Source organism: Aethalodelphis obliquidens, unplaced genomic scaffold (assembly GCF_003676395.1).
Source record: "Aethalodelphis obliquidens isolate GAN/ISIS:26980383/991018 unplaced genomic scaffold, ASM367639v1 scaffold11, whole genome shotgun sequence".
Taxonomy (NCBI): Eukaryota; Metazoa; Chordata; class Mammalia; order Artiodactyla; family Delphinidae; genus Aethalodelphis; species Aethalodelphis obliquidens.
The window spans coordinates 15,172,917-15,191,370 of NW_020837955.1; the positions used below are offsets into that span (position 1 = coordinate 15,172,917).

The 18,454-nt window shown below is 42.1% G+C and overlaps 1 protein-coding gene across 10 annotated transcripts in view; it reads left to right on the plus strand.

Annotated features, from left to right (window-relative positions):
• The window catches only part of LCOR (ligand dependent nuclear receptor corepressor), a 126,715-nt gene extending 115,567 nt beyond the window's left edge, over positions 1-11,148 (plus strand). For 9 of the 10 annotated variants that reach the window (XM_027112172.1, XM_027112173.1, XM_027112166.1 and 6 more), the window contains one exon: positions 5,722-10,900. In XM_027112172.1, the coding sequence (XP_026967973.1) occupies positions 5,789-10,045 (4,257 nt within the window). In that variant the 5' untranslated portion in view covers positions 5,722-5,788 and the 3' untranslated portion in view covers positions 10,046-10,900. Of the gene's footprint in view, positions 1-5,721 lie in introns of all 10 variants that reach the window. The other variant, XM_027112167.1, reaches the window with a different exon arrangement.
• Positions 11,149-18,454: the final 7,306 nt, after the last annotated feature.

An 18,454-nucleotide genomic window follows, 5' to 3' on the forward strand; every position in this document is an offset into this window, starting at 1 on the left:
ACTGTGCCTTTCAAAGTTTTTTATGAATATTATCTTATCCTTTTACCACACCCTTAAGAATTAGGCATTGAATTGGGGATAGAAAGACAAATCGGTCAAGGTCACATAGGCCACTTTTCACCAAGGAGAGAAACAGAACTAATCCAGGTAGTTTCCTTCTTCTGTAGCCCTTCCTCCCATTTACCAGTCCCTAAGCTTTTACTGCTCTTCAGTGGTGGTGGTGAAGTATTTCTGACTGATAAACAATTGACTTTAACTATTAGAGAGTGTCCTGTTACTGAGCGGAAGAAACGTGAACTCAAACAAGTGATTTCAAAATCTGTGATGAATTACCGTTCTTGTAAAAATCTAATATAGTCAGATGTGATGCCAACTATAACCACTGAACTAAAAATAAAACATAGTGCTTCTCAGGTCGAGTTGACCTAAGTGTGATCTGTAGGAGTGAGTAGTCTGTAGGACAGAAGCTCACCCCTCTTTGGTTTCCCTACTTACTGTCTGAGAGTAAATCAGGACAAATGTTGTATTTAGGCTCTATTAAAGGCCTAAGGCTATGGGAAGAATTGAATAACTAGAAGCCAAAGAAAGACCAGCTGTTTAAAACTCAGGCAAAGCTGGCTAGCACCCATTTTCTTAAAACATGAAAAAAGAGTAATAGAATGAAACTTTAAAAAGGTTGATGTTAATTTTTGAAATTAAGTAGTTGAATGATACGAAATTAAAATTCATCTAAACATAGGTCTTACTGATAAAACTTCCAGAGAAAATCAAATAAGGTAGGAAGCTGGGTAATTTAGAAGCACAGTCAAAAGTAATTTTATTACTATAGTTATAAAGTTAGCTATTATAACAGGGCCCATTTAATGATACTTGGACAAAGGTTAGTATTAATGTGAAGGTTCTCATATTCAAGTGAAGCTACTAGTGGGCTCATACCTGTGTGTCCAGTTGCCTACCAGATATCTCAGATTCAGCATCTTATAAAAATTCCAACTCAATGTGTACAGAACTCTTCAGATACATATACCCCAACAATCACCAGCTGCCAGCTTCGTTGCCTGTGTTCCTATCTCAGTAAATGGTGCTACCTAGGAAGAAAATCCAAGAAGCAAACTCAGGAAGCATCATTGATGCTCCCTTTCCCTCCCCCTCTTTTTTGCTAAGAGGAAACAGAAAAACATGAAATGTGGCCCCTACCTACACTCAAGTAGCTTACATCTACTTGGAAAGCTAAGACAAACACAAGACAAATTAAGTCAGTAAAAGATACAAATTATAGGGTATATATACAAAACCCCTGATCATTGCCAAAGAATTTCACAAGCCACTATAGCTTAGGATTTCAGGAAATGATATAGTCACTCCAGGTTGCTAGCTTTGAGGTGGCCAAGGATGTAACTGATAAAGAGCACCCTACTGCTTGCTCTGGTGACCTGTGGTTCACCAGTTCATTGTCCCTGATCCTTTTTACCGGGAAAATACACACAAAACGACCCTTTGTTGATTTCTCTTTCTCTCAAGCAAGGTTGCCATTTTCAGTTTGTTTTTTTTTTTTTTTTTCAGTTTCAGTTTTAATCTTTTCATCTCCTGAGCTTCCCCAAACCACTGCTATAAATGCGTTTTAAGGCTGGTGTAGTCTGTGTCCACCTCTGTGATGCTGTTTTTCAGCCTCCAAATGCTGTACTGCATTGTTCCAGGTTAGAGTTCAGTGGTACTAACAATGTTTCTTCAGTATGCCTTAGTTGTGAAGACACCACTTCCCCTTGCCATGATGCTGTGAAATAGATAATACCTACTGGTGGTTGGTTGACTGTTTTGTCCTTGGGGACTAGCCATATTGTCACAATCATTGCTTCAGAGCTGATGGCATGGCCCTTTGGAAGACCTTACATTAGTTTGGGGGTGACTAAAATATTCAATCACTATTAAATTATTGAAACATGTGGGACAGCAGCAAATCCAAGTTTCATAACCATAAAGGAAGTTAGGTATCATCCAAGGATTAATCATTATTCAGTTTTTTACTCTCTGTGAGCATCGCTTTAGAAGAAAGTGCTTCCTCAGTTTTTCTTCAGAGCTCTCTGTACTTTTATTGGGCACACACCTTGATTTCATGAATCTCAAGACGTGTTGTTAACTTCAGACACCAAAGCCTGCTTCCAGAGCACAGCCATGGCTTCACAGCCATGAAGCAGTGTCCAGACATTTTCACATGAGTGCACTTCTTGAATTGGGGAGAACCATTTATTTCTCTCTTTAGTCTTTTCTACAATAAGATGCCATGACATTTCTTAATCCTTCTCATAGATCTTTGTCAACCTTTTTTCTCTTTTCTTGTATTGCTAAAATATACATAGAGTGTATTTGATGCATTGAAAAGGCAGTAATATCTCACTTATTTGTAGCCACCTGTCTCAGAAATATCAGGAACACATCCAAGAACCAAAAACAGAAATAAAGGGCTCTGAGCAGTTGAAGTTGTTGTCAGAAGATCCATGTGGTTTACTCATAAAACTCTTCCCCAAGCCTTCATTCAGAGCTTGTTTACTTTCACTTAAAGTACCAGTCTAGCACTTGAGATTTGGCTTCTCAGCTAGTGAGCAAAAGTACTCAGCTAAAGGTAAAAGTGGGACTCCTAAACACAGCTGCTATTTGGAGGGCAATAAGAAGAAAGATATTTAATAAAATGCAGACAGATTTTTAATAAAATGCAGACTGCCACTGTGACTTCTTTGTGTTTAGGCAGTAGATTTACTTAATTGAGTAGCCCCCAAAACTATCAATATATTTCAGTTCAGTATAATAAAAATAATAGCCAAGCTTCAATAATAGTGTACATGGTAATGACTCTGAGTCATTAAGAAAGAATAAATTGTGTTCAGAGGAGGATATAATTTTTTTAAAACTTCCATCAAAAATACTTAAATTTTTAAATGTTTGGTACTTGAAGGGTAAACTTTCATTATCTAGAAAATCCTCTTTGGGGGATTGTAAAAAGTATTAATATACATTCCTGGTCTCTGAGTTATTGAAGCATGTTTAATGGGATTGGCTGACAGTAATGGTAACCAGTATTTGTGTAAACTTTGTAGGTTTTCTTTTGTAGCAATCCTAAGTGGTAGATGGGACAGGTGCTCCACTAAGACCCAAAATAGTTCAGTGTTTTGGCCAAGGTCACACAACTAGTAAAGGGTAGACTACTCTCTACTGTCTCCCAGTACTATATCCTGTGACACATATTATGTTGTTAGTAACACGTGATGGACATGGACACAAGGGACCTCCTGGAAGGGGTCCCTTCAGCAGGGACCTCCTGACTTCCCCGTGAGCTACAAAGTCTGCAGCTGTAGGAGGAGTTTGTTAAGTTCCCATGTATATCTCATTGACTCCGAGAGTTGGAAATGACTTTGCAGTCACTCACCCAAGAGTGTCACTGGTGTCTCCCCCGCTCTAAAGGAAGGGAGGAACTTCTTCCTGTTGACCTTCCAGATACTTCCTTTCTAAAACTTTTTACCGAAGGACAGTATACAGACAGAAAAATATACGTATCGTAAGTATCCTGTTCAGTGAGGTTTTTTTCCAGTTGCTCTTGGTCTTTCCGTCTCTTTGTTAGATGTTGGCCCCATAGCCGCATGTGCGTGTTCAGCGTACCCGCGCATCTGTTGTGATGCTTCTATCATCATCTTTTTTCTTGGGTTATTCACAATTCAGTGATCAGTTTCACACTGAGGTGTAGGCATTTTCTAAGACATTTCTAGTTTTTCTAATCTGTAGTCTAATGTAGACCTTTTCAGATACCCATGGCATCACTAAAGAAAACTGCTCTCTTGCTAGTTATGAAAATAAAAACACAGTGTAACCTTTTCTCTTGCAAAACAGTTTAAATAACAGATTGGATTAATAGTTTCTTGGTGTTATTTTGTTTTGTATTTAGACATGTTTCAGCGTTATTCACCACTTGGTCTTAAAAATCTGCATGAGTCAGGAACAGAGAAAGTAAAATTGAGCGCCTGCTCTCTTGTGCTTTATGTAAGCTAATATCTCACAGCAATCCTTTGAAATATTGATACTCAGTTCCAGCTTACAGATAAGGAAACCAAGGTTCAGAGAGGTTAAGTAATTTGCCTGAGATCCTATAGCTAGTAAATGTCAGAGCTACAAGAAGAATACAGGTTTTTCATATTCCACAATCTGTGCTCTTTCCACTAAAACCACACGGCTTCAGAGGCCAGAAGAGGTTAGGGAGGTAGGAGGCCGATGTAGGCTGTCTAGGGTACACCTTCCCGTAGAGGCACTTCATGACTGGGAGATAAAGTCAAAGATTGAAGAAAAAATAATTAGCTGGAAGATATTATCAAACAGCATCTGTTCAGCACACATTTATTAAGCTGCCCTTGGTACTTTGCTGTGTTGCATAAAGAGTCAGATAATAGTCTTCTAAGGAATTAGGCGGGAGAGAGAGAGAGAGAGAGATTGAGAAGTTGTATAAAGCTCCAGAAAACTGGGACACACCAACTGCATGGGCTTAGTAAAAATCCCGACGTCCAGAAATACAAATCAGCTCTTGAAAACACTTGGCTATCTAGGCAGAAATTGCCCTTAGCCTGTCCTCAATCTAGTATCATCCTTTTTCTGCCTTCCCCACTATCCTGATTAAACTCTAAGAGTTGTCCTAGATAATTTACGGAAATGGTTGAAAAGTGTTCTTGAACGTAGAATTGGCTTCCTGTGCATTACTGTGAAATGTTTATTGAAGGTCTAGGAGAAGGTAGTAGGTGGGGCTTGAGAAGCGACAATACTACTATCTTGCATTGACAGGGCCTTATGGTTTGCAATGTAATTTCACATCTATATCCTCATTTAGAGGCTAGGAGTTAGCAATTGCTTGTCATTCATCTTTCAGTGTATCCGAAATGTGAAATTATTGATCTCTATTCCTCCATGCCCCAAAGGGTTAGGAGGATTCCTGCAACACTGTTTGCAAAATTATAGAGTCCAGCCAATTGGTCAAGCTGAGAAACCATTGAAAACTGTAATTTCTCTAAGTATTGCTAAACCAAGACTCGTAATACAGTGTGTCTGAATTGTTTTCGGTGTTGTGGATCTATGAGCCAGTGATTACTTAACAGGAATACTCGGGCCTAAAACGAAAGTGTATGTTGACCAACTGAAGTTAATAATGTGGCCAAAATTTTAATTTTTGAAGAAAAATTTCTTTTCAATGATATTTCTTCTCTATAAGATAAAAATTATTGGTGAATAATCACTTTAAAAGTATGAAAGTTGGGCTTCCCTGGTGGCACAGTGGTTCAGAGTCCGCCTGCCGATGCAGGGGACACCGGTTCGTGCCCCAGTCCGGGAAGATCCCACATGCCACGGAGCGGCTGCGCCCGTGAGCCATGGCCGCTGAGCCTGCGCGTCTGGAGCCTGTGCTCCACAACGAGAGAGGCCACAGCGGTGAGAGGCCCACGTACCGCAAAAAAAAAAAAAAGTATGAAAGTTGTCACTAAAAATTGAGAATATAACAGGGCTGGCCTTATATTTTAATGAAGTAAATGCTCCTCATTTATTGAATAAAAAACATGTAGGCACTTTAGAACCAGCTTTGGCCAGAGTGTCAATTCTCTGTACAACATGAGTAACATTGATGAATTTCATAATGTAAAAATGGTTCTTTGGAAAATAACCATACTAATTTCTTCTTTCTTTTTGTCTGTCTAGTGAGAACTCAGCAGAGGCAATAGCAGTAGATTCTAACAATCAGTCGAAGTCCCCACTGGAGAAGTTTATGGTCAAACTGTGCACTCATCATCAGAAGCAGTTCATTCGTGTTCTGAACGATCTGTACACTGAATCTCAGCCAGGCACCGAGAACCTGCGACCTTCGGATTCTGGAACAATGGATGCCTCCACCTGCAATGCTGGCTGTGCCCAGCTCGGCACCAAACATAAGGAAAAGGATGCTATGTGTCTCAACATGAAGTCTTCTACTTCTGTAGAGTTGTTCGTAGACTCATCAGGCTCTCACAGCCCTCAACACTTGACAGAACAGGCCCTAAAGGAGCCTCCTCCCGACACAAACTCTGTAGATGGAAGAGAGAATACTTTGACTGTTGTCCAAAAAGATTCCTCTGAACTTCCAACCACTAAACCGAATTCAATGGATAGTTCCACTCTGGGATACCTCACTACATCTAATTCTTCCTCAGTAAACTTCCACCACATCTCTAAGAGCTTGGAGGGGCAAACCACTGGACAGGAGCAAGACACAGATGTGAAAATATGCAAGGATGGTAAAGACCACGTGCAGAGTTCAGCTTTAGTAGAAAATCTCATTGCAGTAAAAGTGGCGACTGAGAATAGTGAGGAGAGCAACAGCTGTATTGTTTCTCAAAGAAATTCATTCAGAGCTTTATCAGAAGAGGCTTGGGACTCAGGGTTTATGGGGAATTCACCTAGAACTGCTGACAAAGAGAATGCTTTACAGTGTAGCTCAAAAACACCTTTACGCCAGGACTTAGAGGCAAGTGAACAAGATTCAAGGCCAAAGCAAGAGAACCACCTTCACTCGTTAGGAAGAAATAAAATGGGTTACCATTTACAGCCCAGTGATAAGGGCCAGTTTGATCATTCCAAAGACGGTTGGTTAGCCCCCAGCCCCATGCCGCCTGTACACAAAGCGTCTAATGGACATTCACGAACCAGGATGCTTTCCGCCTCCATCAAGACAGCGCGGAAAAGTAAAAGGGCGTCAGGGTTGAGGATAAACGATTATGATAACCAATGTGATGTCGTTTATATCAGCCAGCCGATCACAGAATGCCACTTTGAGAATCAACGATCGGTGTTATCTTCTCGGAAAACAGCCAGGAAGAGCACTCGAGGATACTTTTTCAATGGTGATTGCTGTGAGCTGCCAACTGTTCGCACGCTGGCCAGGAATTTACACTCCCAAGAAAAAGCCAGCTGCTCGACACTGGCCTCAGAGGCCGTGGTGACTCCCAAGCAGACCCTTATCATTTCATCACCTCAGCCTACAGTAGCTGTGCAGCATCCCAGAGAAGACAGCCCTGAAGAACCCAGTAAAGAAATAACCTCCCTCAAGGAAGGAGACAGAGATGCATCGTCTGAAAAGGAATCTCAAGAGCCGGAGGTTTTCCCTGTGACAAATAACACAAACCCAAGCAGCTCCTCTAGATCAAAGGAGACAGCAGCCTCCAACCCAGTGTGGCCTCTCCCTGCTCACCTTCCTGAAGAGGATCTTCCAGAAGGCGGCTCCGCGGTCTCAGCTCCCACAGGAAGTGGGATATCTTCCCCTGAACGAGACCAACCGCCAGTTGAACTGCTAGATACAAAGGAGATGAGTGTACCCCAAGACTGTCCCCTGCTTCCCTCCACAGAGAGCCTTTCTGAGGGAGGCAGTGAAGATGTTGTTCCTAGGCCTTGTTCCCCTCCTGAAACAGTAAGTAGAGAGGAAAGTCCTCTGTGCTCAGAAAATCAAAGTCCCCCAGTGGGCTTGGAGCCTCCCACGAGTCTGGGAAAGGCTGAGGAAGACCAAAGCATCGGTACTGAGGCTGAGACCGAAGACACTCAGGAGTTAGATACTGACCCACTCTTGAAGGAAAGCAGCACTTTGACTAATGAAAACCCCAGTGAAATTGAGGAAAGTGAGGCACCAGGTGGGACAGGAAAATTCGAGGGAGAGGATGGTGATGTAAAACATCCTACAGAAAAAGATATGTGTGATCAAAACATTGACTCACCTGAAGAGAATCTGGACAAGAAGAAAAAAGGTAAAAAATTCCCCGAGGCCTCTGATAGGTGCCTAAGAAGTCAACTTTCAGATCCTTCCTCTGCCGATAGGTGCCTAAGAAATCAAAGTTCAGATTCTTCCTCTGCTTGTGCTGAGATCAAGGTTTCTAAAAATCCTGGTGCAAAACGTTCTAAAAAAGAAGGGTATCCTGGTGGGGCAGCACCTGAGAGCTTCCTGACTGAAGGTTTCCATACAAAAGTTCTGGGGGACACTGAAAACCCAAATGTCAATGAAAACCCCTCTGGGAAAGATGCTGAGCAGGAGGGCGAAGGAGGTGGGATGATCACCAGGCAGGCTTTTAAAAACATGCTAGCAAAAGAAGTCAAGGGGGAAGAAGAAGGTGTTTTCCCCAGCAGTGACCCCTTAGCCACAGTTGGCCAGCCCCTGCCTGGAGAGAAACTGGAAATCTATGTTCAGTCTAAATTAGGTGAGAACAGTACTCAAGACCCCTCTGAAAGCATTCCTTGTACGTTCCCAGAACAATCAAAAGAGAAGCCAGGACCTATTCCTGCACAAGAGACAGAAGAGGTTGTAAATGATATAGATAGTGCGGACAGCCCGCGTAAAGATGATGACAGTGACGTGCTCTCTAGCACAGTTGGATTGTCAAGTAGTAGAAGTGATGACGCTGCTGGGCCCCCAAAATGGGTCCCAAGGCTTACAAGACTGACCTCCTCAACCTACAACCTAAGACATGCTCATTCTCTGGACTCCTTGGATACTATAAAAGTGACTTCCGAAAAGGAAGCAGCACAAGGAAACACAATGCCAAAGGAAAATGAAGCTTCAGAGAGTGGAGATCCCTTAGACGAGGATGATGTGGACACAGTGGCGGACGACCAGCCAAAGTTCGTAGAGTGGTGTGCCGAGGAGGAGAACCAAGAGCTCATCGCCAACTTCAATGCCCAGTACATGAAAGTTCAGAAGGGCTGGATCCAGCTGGAGAAAGAAGCCCAGCCAACACCAAGAGCAAGGAACAAGTCAGATAAGCTGAAGGAAATTTGGAAAAGCAAGAAAAGGTCACGGAAGTGTCGGGGTTCCCTGGAGGTTCAAAAGTTTTCTCCTGTTCAGATGCTGTTTATGACAAACTTTAAATTATCTAACGTTTGCAAGTGGTTCTTAGAGACAACTGAAACCCGGTCTCTGGTGATTGTGAAGAAGCTCAATACTCGTCTTCCAGGAGACATCCCACCTGTCAAGCATCCTCTTCAGAAGTACTCTCCTTCCAGCCTGTACCCCAGTTCACTGCAGGCTGAACGCTTGAAGAAACACTTGAAGAAATTTCCCGGAGCTACTCCTGCTAGGAACAATTGGAAAACACAGAAGCTCTGGGCTAAATTTCGAGAGGATCCTGACCAAGTGGAGCCAGAGGATGACAGTGACGTTAGCCTCAGCCCCAATCCTGAAGACAGCATAGAGGAGGTCAAGGAAGGTCGAAATAGCCATCCTCCCACAAACTCGCCTACCCCTGCCAGTACCCGGATCCTTAGAAAATACTCCAACATTCGAGGAAAGCTCAGAGCCCAGCAGCGTTTGATCAAGAACGAGAAAGTGGAAAGCCCGTTTGGTCCGGCTGTGGAAAGTAAACAGAGTTGTAAGAGTGTGTGCATCAACCCTCTGATGTCCCCCAAGCTTGCCCTGCAAGTAGGTGCAGATGGGTTTCCTGTTAAGCCCAAGAGTACCGATGGAATGAAGGGCAGGAAAGGGAAGCAGACGTCTGAAATCTCGCCGAAAGCAGAAGTTCAGAATAAACGCAAGAGGACAGAAGGCGGCAGCACTCAGGACAGGAAGGACAAGAGAGCTGCGATGAAGGCCAGCAAAGAAAAGCATGTTGATGGATCCACCAGAACCCCCGCTGCCAAGAAGCCAGCTGCAAGGGACAGAGCCAGCCAACTGCCCAAAAAGACGACTTTGAAAGAGAAGAAAGGGAAGATCCCTAAAAAGTCACCTGGGAAGAGCTGCCCTCCCTCCAGGAAAGAAAAAGAGAACACAAACAAAAGACCTACCCAGCCCTCCCCCTCGGAGATGGTGACAAAACCTGCAAAGCAAAAAGGGGCAGGTGAGTCCTCTTCAAGGCCACAGAAAGCCACAAATAGGAAGCAGAGCAGTGGAAAGACTCGGGCCAGACCCTCGACGAAAACCCCAGAGAACAGTGCAGCCCAGAGAAAGCGAAAGCTGAAGGCAAAGCTGGACTCTTCCCACAGCAAACGGAGGCGGATGGATACAAAGTGATTGGAAGGGCAGTATTCAAGAGTTAAAACTGTTCTATAGAAGTAACCCTTTATTTTGCATTAACTAAATCTGCTTTTATAAGCTTATCAAGCCTTTCAAATCTGCAGTTAATGGAGAACACCACAATTTAAGATGTCAGAAATTGCGTCTCAGATGGAGAAGGGAACTTGCAGAGTCTTTCTCTGAGGCTGAGTAAGGGAAGTTATATATTATATTCTGGTTGTTCCTTGGGTTTTAAACTTGGAACCAAGCAGTTTTAGTTTTTAAAAGTACAGTGCCTTATTTATCCTTTTTGTTTTTAAATTTACAAAAGCTAAAAAGCTGATCTATGTGATTAAAGGCTTGTATTTTATACTTGATGCACAAGCACTTGTACTGTAGCCGAGAAGACCACCATCATGCACATAAAAGTAGCTTTTCAGCAGCCACCCTGCGGTACCTGTACATGAACAGATGCTCCTCTTTGCAAACCCCAGCAGTGAGCTTCCCTCTGTGTCGTTTGTTTAAATGATATTTGAAAGCTAAACCAAATCATTTTTATGGTATGTGGAGAGTGCAGAGGGAATTTATAATTATTATAAAAGATTAATATTTCTGTTACCCCATTTTAAAAATTCATATTCATTGTTGGTCACTCATCTCTGATCTTTTGTCATTTGAAGAAATGTATTCTAAATTATGTGCCCATGGGATAAGAGGTGAGTCACAAGGTGTTAATATTGACTTATGGGCTCTAAAAGTTATTCACATCCCCCAAATTATTTGCATTACTGATTCTTATCATCCTTTTCATTTTTGGCCTTGCAGGATTGCTAGCACACTAATGAGGTTTTCATCCTACTTTGGGGGAAAAAACAAAACAAAACTAGGACCTTTTTTCCAGCTTGTAGCCGTAATTTGACAATTAGGATAAGAGTGACCGTTCTGATTTTTTCCTTGCCCTGAGTACTTCCATAGTCAAAGAAAGCCAAAATGTTATTTTCAGTAATAGAAAAGTTTAAGATGTGTGTGTGTGTTTGGGTGCATTTGCATGTGGTTATATGCCACAAATGTCTCCCAAGCCCAGTTTTACAGTAAAATTCTTTCTTCTCCATGCAGTGTGATAGGGTGTTCATGCGCTGAGTAATTAGCATATGCCAGATGACTTCAATGTAGCCCAGGGTCTCTGTGAGTATCCCCCAAATCACTATGGCACCAGACTCAGAGGGGTGTAAACAACACAGAACTGTATAAAGGTCAGAGCAGCCTTGCTGTTGGAGAAAGGAGCACCAACATCTCAGTGTGCCCATACACACCCCTGTACCAGGAGCTAATGTTCAGTTGGTATTCCAATGTGAAATGTACATGGTTAGAGTAGTAGGTGCCCTTTCTGATTGGTTAGCACCATACTAGCAGTTAATACTTGTAGTATTACACTGGCCTCTGTCATGTCAGGCTCTGTTTCATGGCTCAAAAGTGTGAGCTGCAATATTTGTAACTGATGTTGTTTGAGGCCTAAGATGGGTACATTGGCTTTACCTTGGTGCCTATGACATTGCTCCATTATAACATAGTGTGTACTCGACATCTCCATTGGGCCACTCTACCAGTAAGGCTTGGTTGCTAAAGCCTCAGCCAGCTTCTCTAACATGCTCTCTCCCCAGAATAGGCTTGTATGAATAGCTGCTACTCTCTCCTTTTTATTAAAAATGTTTCCATTCATATTGCTTCAGATCTGTTTGGATAAACCCAGATGTACCTTTATTCATGCATTAGTTCATTCAAATCATGATAAAACAGGTTTTCTACCCATTCTGTTAAAGTTTTGCTGTATATAATGAAAACTTCTGATTGGATAGGACTGGAGAAAAGCATTTGATTCATGGGAAATTGAACATTGTGTTGAATTTTATAGGTAGTGAAGTTTACTATCTTCCATGAAGCCTTGATTTTTTTTTCGTGGTGTCTCCTCTATCCCATGAGTCTTTTTTTTTCTTTTTAATATCTTTGACTTTGGCCATTCAGGAGCTACCTATATTAATGAAACTGCTGAGTGTGTATGTTGGCAACCTTTCTCAGCATTAAGTTGCACAGAAGCATTAACCTGTTTTAAGTAGGTTCGTTTAATCTATAAAAGTGGTTTTAAAGTTTTTAAAAATCTTTTCATATAGTCGTCACTGGATATTGTTTTTGCGGTGACTTAAACGGTGGAGGTTTGCCCATGTCAGGTGTGCTGATCCCCGTACATACGTTCAAGGTGCCCCCTTAGCTGCATATAGACTACCTTGTAAGGGTGCTTGGATTAGGTTAGGGATGTGAGGCTGTAAGTGGGTGGTACTTTTCCAGTTGCTGATTTATAATTCATTCCATTACTTTTCTAAGTTCTTTTTCATTTTTAAAAGCTTACTTCAAGATAATAGCCTTCTCTCCCATTCTAGGCAGCATTTGAGATAAGGTATCAATGTTTATGTATTTATTTTATACACCTAACAATGCAATGGATCATCTTTAAAATCAACTTACACTTTATAGTAGACCACATTTAAATAGACTGGGATTCTACATAATTAAGACACTTAAAAGTTTAGAATTATTTTTATATTTGTTGAATCTCATTTTTGCTTGTTCAGTTAACTTTACTAATAGAAGAAAGAAAAAAAGCAAACTTGAGGGCCGACTCTGGAAGCCCTTTTACACTTACAACAGATGCTGGCAAACCTGTCTCCCAGACACCTCCAAGCCTTGGTTTCATCTCGAGTCTCCCCTTGTTTTCCCTCTCTTGCAAAGATCTCCTTCCTATAGCCATTGTCACAGTGTGGCTTGCCACTCGATGCAAAGGCAGTCTGTCCCACCTTCTGGATTCCAAATTTGAAAGGAATTCTCCTCCTGGGCCTGTGCTCAGTGAAGTGACGTTGGAGCTGATGTTGATGACCAGAGAACATTGGTATTTCCTCTAAGCTTCTGGAGGAGCTGGAAGACGCCTGGGAAGCAATCACTGAAGCTCTACCATAGCTCCCCAGAGATGAGCCCTCTTCAGGAGACCCATTTCTAGCTCCCATTTTCTATCCCCTGAGGCTCCCTGGGTTTGGGAGGACAGCATGGAGACTGTACCCTCAGTTGGGGTCCAGAGCCTCACCCCTAGCACTTCCTCAGACGTGTAGCAATCTTGCAGCGCAGCAGGAAGGCCACGAACCTTTGTTGTACTCTTGAGGCTTCTTATATACAAATGTTATTAATGTCTGTTAACCTGCAGTTGCTAGTCCCTTGGCTCCCTTAGGTAGGCCAATTCTGTTGTGTCTGTACTTCATTAAAGACTTCTACACCAGCCTTATTTAAAAAATAATCTTAGGCTGTGGGTTTCGTGCCTCATTGTTCCTGCATAGTATAGATAGGTGTTAGTCATCCTTTCACAAAGGTGGTGCTTTTAATGGGATCCTCTGCGCATCACATACTGTGCAGGTGAATTTCTCACTGTTCAGATAGGTTATCAGTAAAACATCACTTCAAGACGGTCATTTTGAATTGAAGTTTGGACTCTTTTCTCCCTTGTGATGAATTCTGTAGTGATGACTGAAGCTGTCACCATCATTTGTGGGCAGTTTGCCTGTTGATCAATGGACCTAAGAGCCAAGTAGGAAAGGGCAACATGCTATGTGAGGCAAGCTGGAGATGCCGTAGTGTCACCCTCAGTGAGTCTGGGTCTTGTCACTGCCCCTGGGACGTGGCTGGAGTTTCCCAAGGTACTGGCCCAAGTTGCCACACCCACTCCTTTTGGTTTTAGGTCAGCCCATGCAGGGTCTCATTTGGCCGACAGATGATCTTTCACAGGTCTGCGAACTGTGGGCTGGTCATTCTTTGGTAAATAAGAGGTTTTTGGAACACAGCCACTCCCATTTGTTTATGTATTGTCTCTGGCTGCTTTCCAGCAGAGTTGGGCATCTGCAACAGAGACCACATGACCCACAAAAGCCTAAAATATTTACTACCTGGACCTTTAAGAAAAAGTTTGCTGACCCATGCCTGAGAAAACCTTTTTTTCAGGATAAAAAAGCTTCCCTGGTTTATCTTCTCCTTTCTTCTGCCTCTTCGCCTGTCTTCTTCTTTTCTTCTCCTTCCTCCTTATCTTACCTCAATTTTGTTCTTTTTACATGTCTTTATTTTTTCTTGCTACAAAAAAGACACATTATATTGCCACAGCACATCAGATACCATCTCCTGAAACCTGAGCTGCCTTAGCCTCACATCCTGTTAGCATCACCCATCACAGTGGCCACATCGAGGCCACCTTAACCTCTGGAGTCAGAATCCATGAGCAGCTAGGAATGCAGAGTTCTAACATGATGTGGCCTGGGCCTCTCCTTTCATTCAGTTTTTACCATAGACCTGACTCTGGCTTCACTCTTGTTTATTACTAAAGTAAGCCAAATTTTGTTTCTTTCAAAATTAGTTGAGACAACTTTAGGTGGACGTTCAGTTTTCTGAACCTTACATTTAGATATGGAAAAGCCTTTTCACAGAGAGGAAACAAAGTCCAATCATAAACCCAAGGCATTGTTTATTATGTAATATTTTTGGCCAGCTTCTAGGAAAATAAAAAATATATTGGCACTGATAATTTTTTCAGTCACCTACTCTTCTTTCAAAATAATTCTATTAAAGGCACGCCAGCAACTGAAAGATAGAGGCTTGAAGTGCTTTAGAAAGACTAATAGAAAATTGGAGCCTATTAGAACCTGAGTGTGACTGAGAAGTTATGGATGGTTAGATTAAATCCTGTCAACTGCCAAGGTTTTGTCTTCCCCCTCCCCCAAAACTCAAGGATCTGTTTCTCAGTGGCTCTAAAACAGTGACTGTTCCTTTTGTTTTGAAACATAATTATCATTTTGAATTCTTAACTATGAATTTTTATCTTCTTATGGCTCGGTATCCACTGAAATACTGGAAATTTTTCTGAGTATGAAATCATGTCTATGTAAGGCATCAGCAAGGCAATCCTCACATCCCAGCAGTAAATACTCTACCCCAGGCTTGCTCCCAAGTCCTTTTCAGGGAGAAAGAGAAAATAAAAAGATGATTGTATTTAATACGAGCAGAATTATGGGAAGCCTTTTGAGACAGCCTTCGATATAGTTCATGCCTTGAAATGTCAGAACAAACTGCTGTATTCTACAGTGGACGGATTGGAAGGCATGAAAGTCCGACCTCCTTCACTTAAAGATACTTTCATGCTCAGGCAGAAACCCAGAGCTCTCTGATGCTGCTTGCCATGCTATACTGGGGACCCAGGGAACCACCTGAGTCACCTTGCAGGCATCCTTGCTCATGCTTCTGCCCTTGGAATTGAGCCACAGCTGGCCAGTTCCTTGCATTACCTTCCCTTTGTCTGATCATTTTCCCAGAGCCCTGGTGGTTTATGTTAGTGCTCAGAGGGGCAGGTGTGCGGTTATGCTCGCCAGTGAGCAAAGTGACACAGAGGCTCTCTCGCCTGCCTAGGACCATTCCATTTAACATGAGGTGCCCAGTAGGCAGGCCACATGGAAGTAGATTGCTTATTAAAAAAAGAACCACTTGCCCATGGTTTTATAATATACCAGGATTGGAGGAGTGCATTGTACCTTGTTTTTTTAAGGGTTATGTTAAAAAAAAAAAAGAGTAAAGAGACCCCATGTGGCCCACACAGCCTAAAATATAAGCTATTTACTACCTGACCCTTTAAAGAAAAGGTTTACTGGCCCTTGCAATATGTCATTCAAGATCAGATTGTGTGGCCAGTTAAGCACAAACTTATTTTTTTATGTAGTGCAGCATTGCAACATCTCTTTCCTTTTAGATTTCACGGTTTCTGCCTGTTCGATCTTAGCACACAGCTGCTGTTCCACATTATTCCTGACTAATGCTTGTGTATTAGAGAAAAAAATGTATCTCCCTTTGTGGATTGAGTATTTGTTGAATCGTGGACATTCAATCTGATCTACTAGGATAACTAGTTAAAGCTAAAAGTACAAAGTCTTTTAAACTAAAAGTACTACAGTTGTCTTCATGTTTATGAGTCAGGGTGAACTTGACTCTCATGGAGAGATATTCCCCTACAGCAGTGCTCAACACAAACGGATTTCCTCATGAACTTAAAGCCTAGAATAGTGCCTCTCCCGGCAGGCAGAGAGCATGTTAGTTTCACCCCCAGAAGCTATACAGTATATTCATGTACAGTATATTTGCAAGTTTATCACTCCCCAAGCTTCGGTCATTACTTGTGAATATAAATGGCTGGTCTTTTTACCTGTCTGAACCTCTAATCCAGATTACCCATCCTCAGCTCTCTTAAAAATACCAGCATGTCAATGGCACCTTGTCAGCCCACCAGCAGCTTTAGACCGAAGTTCAGAGCTCTCTGGCCTGGCCAGTGAAGCCCGCTCCTGGTCAGGCCTAACTCACCTCATTTTGAGGACCCACCTTTGGCACCTTGCCTCTTCCCTCTTCTGCTTATGCCCCAAGCCCCCTTCCAGGAGGCCTCTGGGAAGTCTCCTACCTTTCAAGTGCTTCACTGAACATATATATGTTGTATTAGAAGCATTTCTTTTCATAACTATTTTTCTTCCCATAGTTAGCCATTGGGTCCAAATGTAGTCACCTTACCAACTTTCTCACTCAAATCGTTTTCTGTAATCTACACTTCATGTCGTCTTGTAGCTAAATCTGTAGAATTTGGGAGCTAGTTTGTGTAAGAGATGCTATACAAACAAGATTTTCATAATTTTGTATATTTATACCACAGGTAGGGATTAGTTTTAGAGCCACTATAGCTTAAGGTTATAAGTTTCACCAGTGATTTCTGCATTCTTAATAGTTCTAGAAGACTATGTGACTATGATTTCAAATACATATATATAATACGTATTTATACACACCACTGTGAAATTTATTTCACTGTGTAAATAGTGGTATTTTCCTGTTCAAATGCTTCTATAGAAAGTATTTATTTTAACAAACAAAAAAAATTAATGTCAAAAGGGCTTTCCAAAAAAGTTTTCTTTCTAGAGAACCCATCCTCCCCAGCTACAATGCTCGGCCACTGAACCCCCAAACAACATAGTGAAGGCAGAAGGGTGAGCCTTGAAGCCCTCACTGTATTGGGGCAGATGCAACTGGATTGGGAACCTGAGCACAATCCCCACTGTCACCCCATCCCAGAACAAAGTGGGTCTCCCACAATTTTTGTGGCTGCACCAGGTGTGGCATCGGGGCTTGCCTCTAGCAGCCCACTTTTTGCATACACAGTTGGTACATTCAGCTGTAGATTTCAACATCCTGTGCAGGGAGATGAGCCTTAGTTGTAACCCCAAGGAAATCCAAACCTATACCTGTGGGATATGGAGAAACCACTGGTTGCCTAAAGAAAGCATTAAGATGTATTTTAGTCTTTCTCACCTTCGTGAAAGACACCTGTTCCCACTCTCGTTAACCACGGGAGATAAGCACATTTCCTCCTGCACCTTGACTGAGTACTGAGCGCCTCAGCTCGCTGCCTCCTCCCTCTCTCAGCATCTGTGCAGATATGGGCCAGCCCACCTATAACTGATGGTACACAGTGAGGTCATCTGCTCTAAGATGTGTGCAGCTTTACTTCTCAGGAGTCCTGGTCTGCAATTCAGCACCTGTAAATGTAACGGAACTAATGCTTTCCCATCAGGTTCCTCTTCCCTGTGCCCCATTCCTGGGCACCCCTGTCTGAGTCACGATTCTCATTCTGCCCGGCTGGCTGGACTGAGAACTGCAGCTCCAGGACTGCGGTGAGCTTGGGACTGGACACACAGGGGTTTGTGTCATCCATTTGAACCATAATTAGCATATTTACTTATGGCCTCCCTTTGTCTTTTCTAAACAAATGAGGAAGACACTTGAACAGTAATGCTGGAGAATGTTTTTTTCAGATGCTATTTGTAAGCAAATCTGATTTTAAGATGAAATGTGAAAGGATAACTAGGTGCCAGGGAATTTAGCACTGAACTAGACAGTCAGAACTTTTTTAACCTTTGCAGGAAGAAATAAACTTTGCTCTCATCTAAATGTTCACGAGAAATAATGTTGTAAATAGTTTTAAAAAAATATTTATTACATGTGCTGTGTACAGATTCATGTTCTGAGTGATGTTGGTTTGCATTGTAGTATTGTAGAAGAATATATTTTGAGCAGTGGACTTCCTTTCATAACACAGTTCACACGTGGAGAAAGAACAAAAACCAGCAGGTTGAGAGCTGTTTGGGGCATTTGATCTGTAATGTTACATCAAATCCAAGCTTTAATCGTTCCCTCTTCTCATCTGGTTATGTTATATATTGTATATTATATATATATATATTATATATATATATAATATATTTTACACACACACACACACACACACACACACACACACACACACACACACAC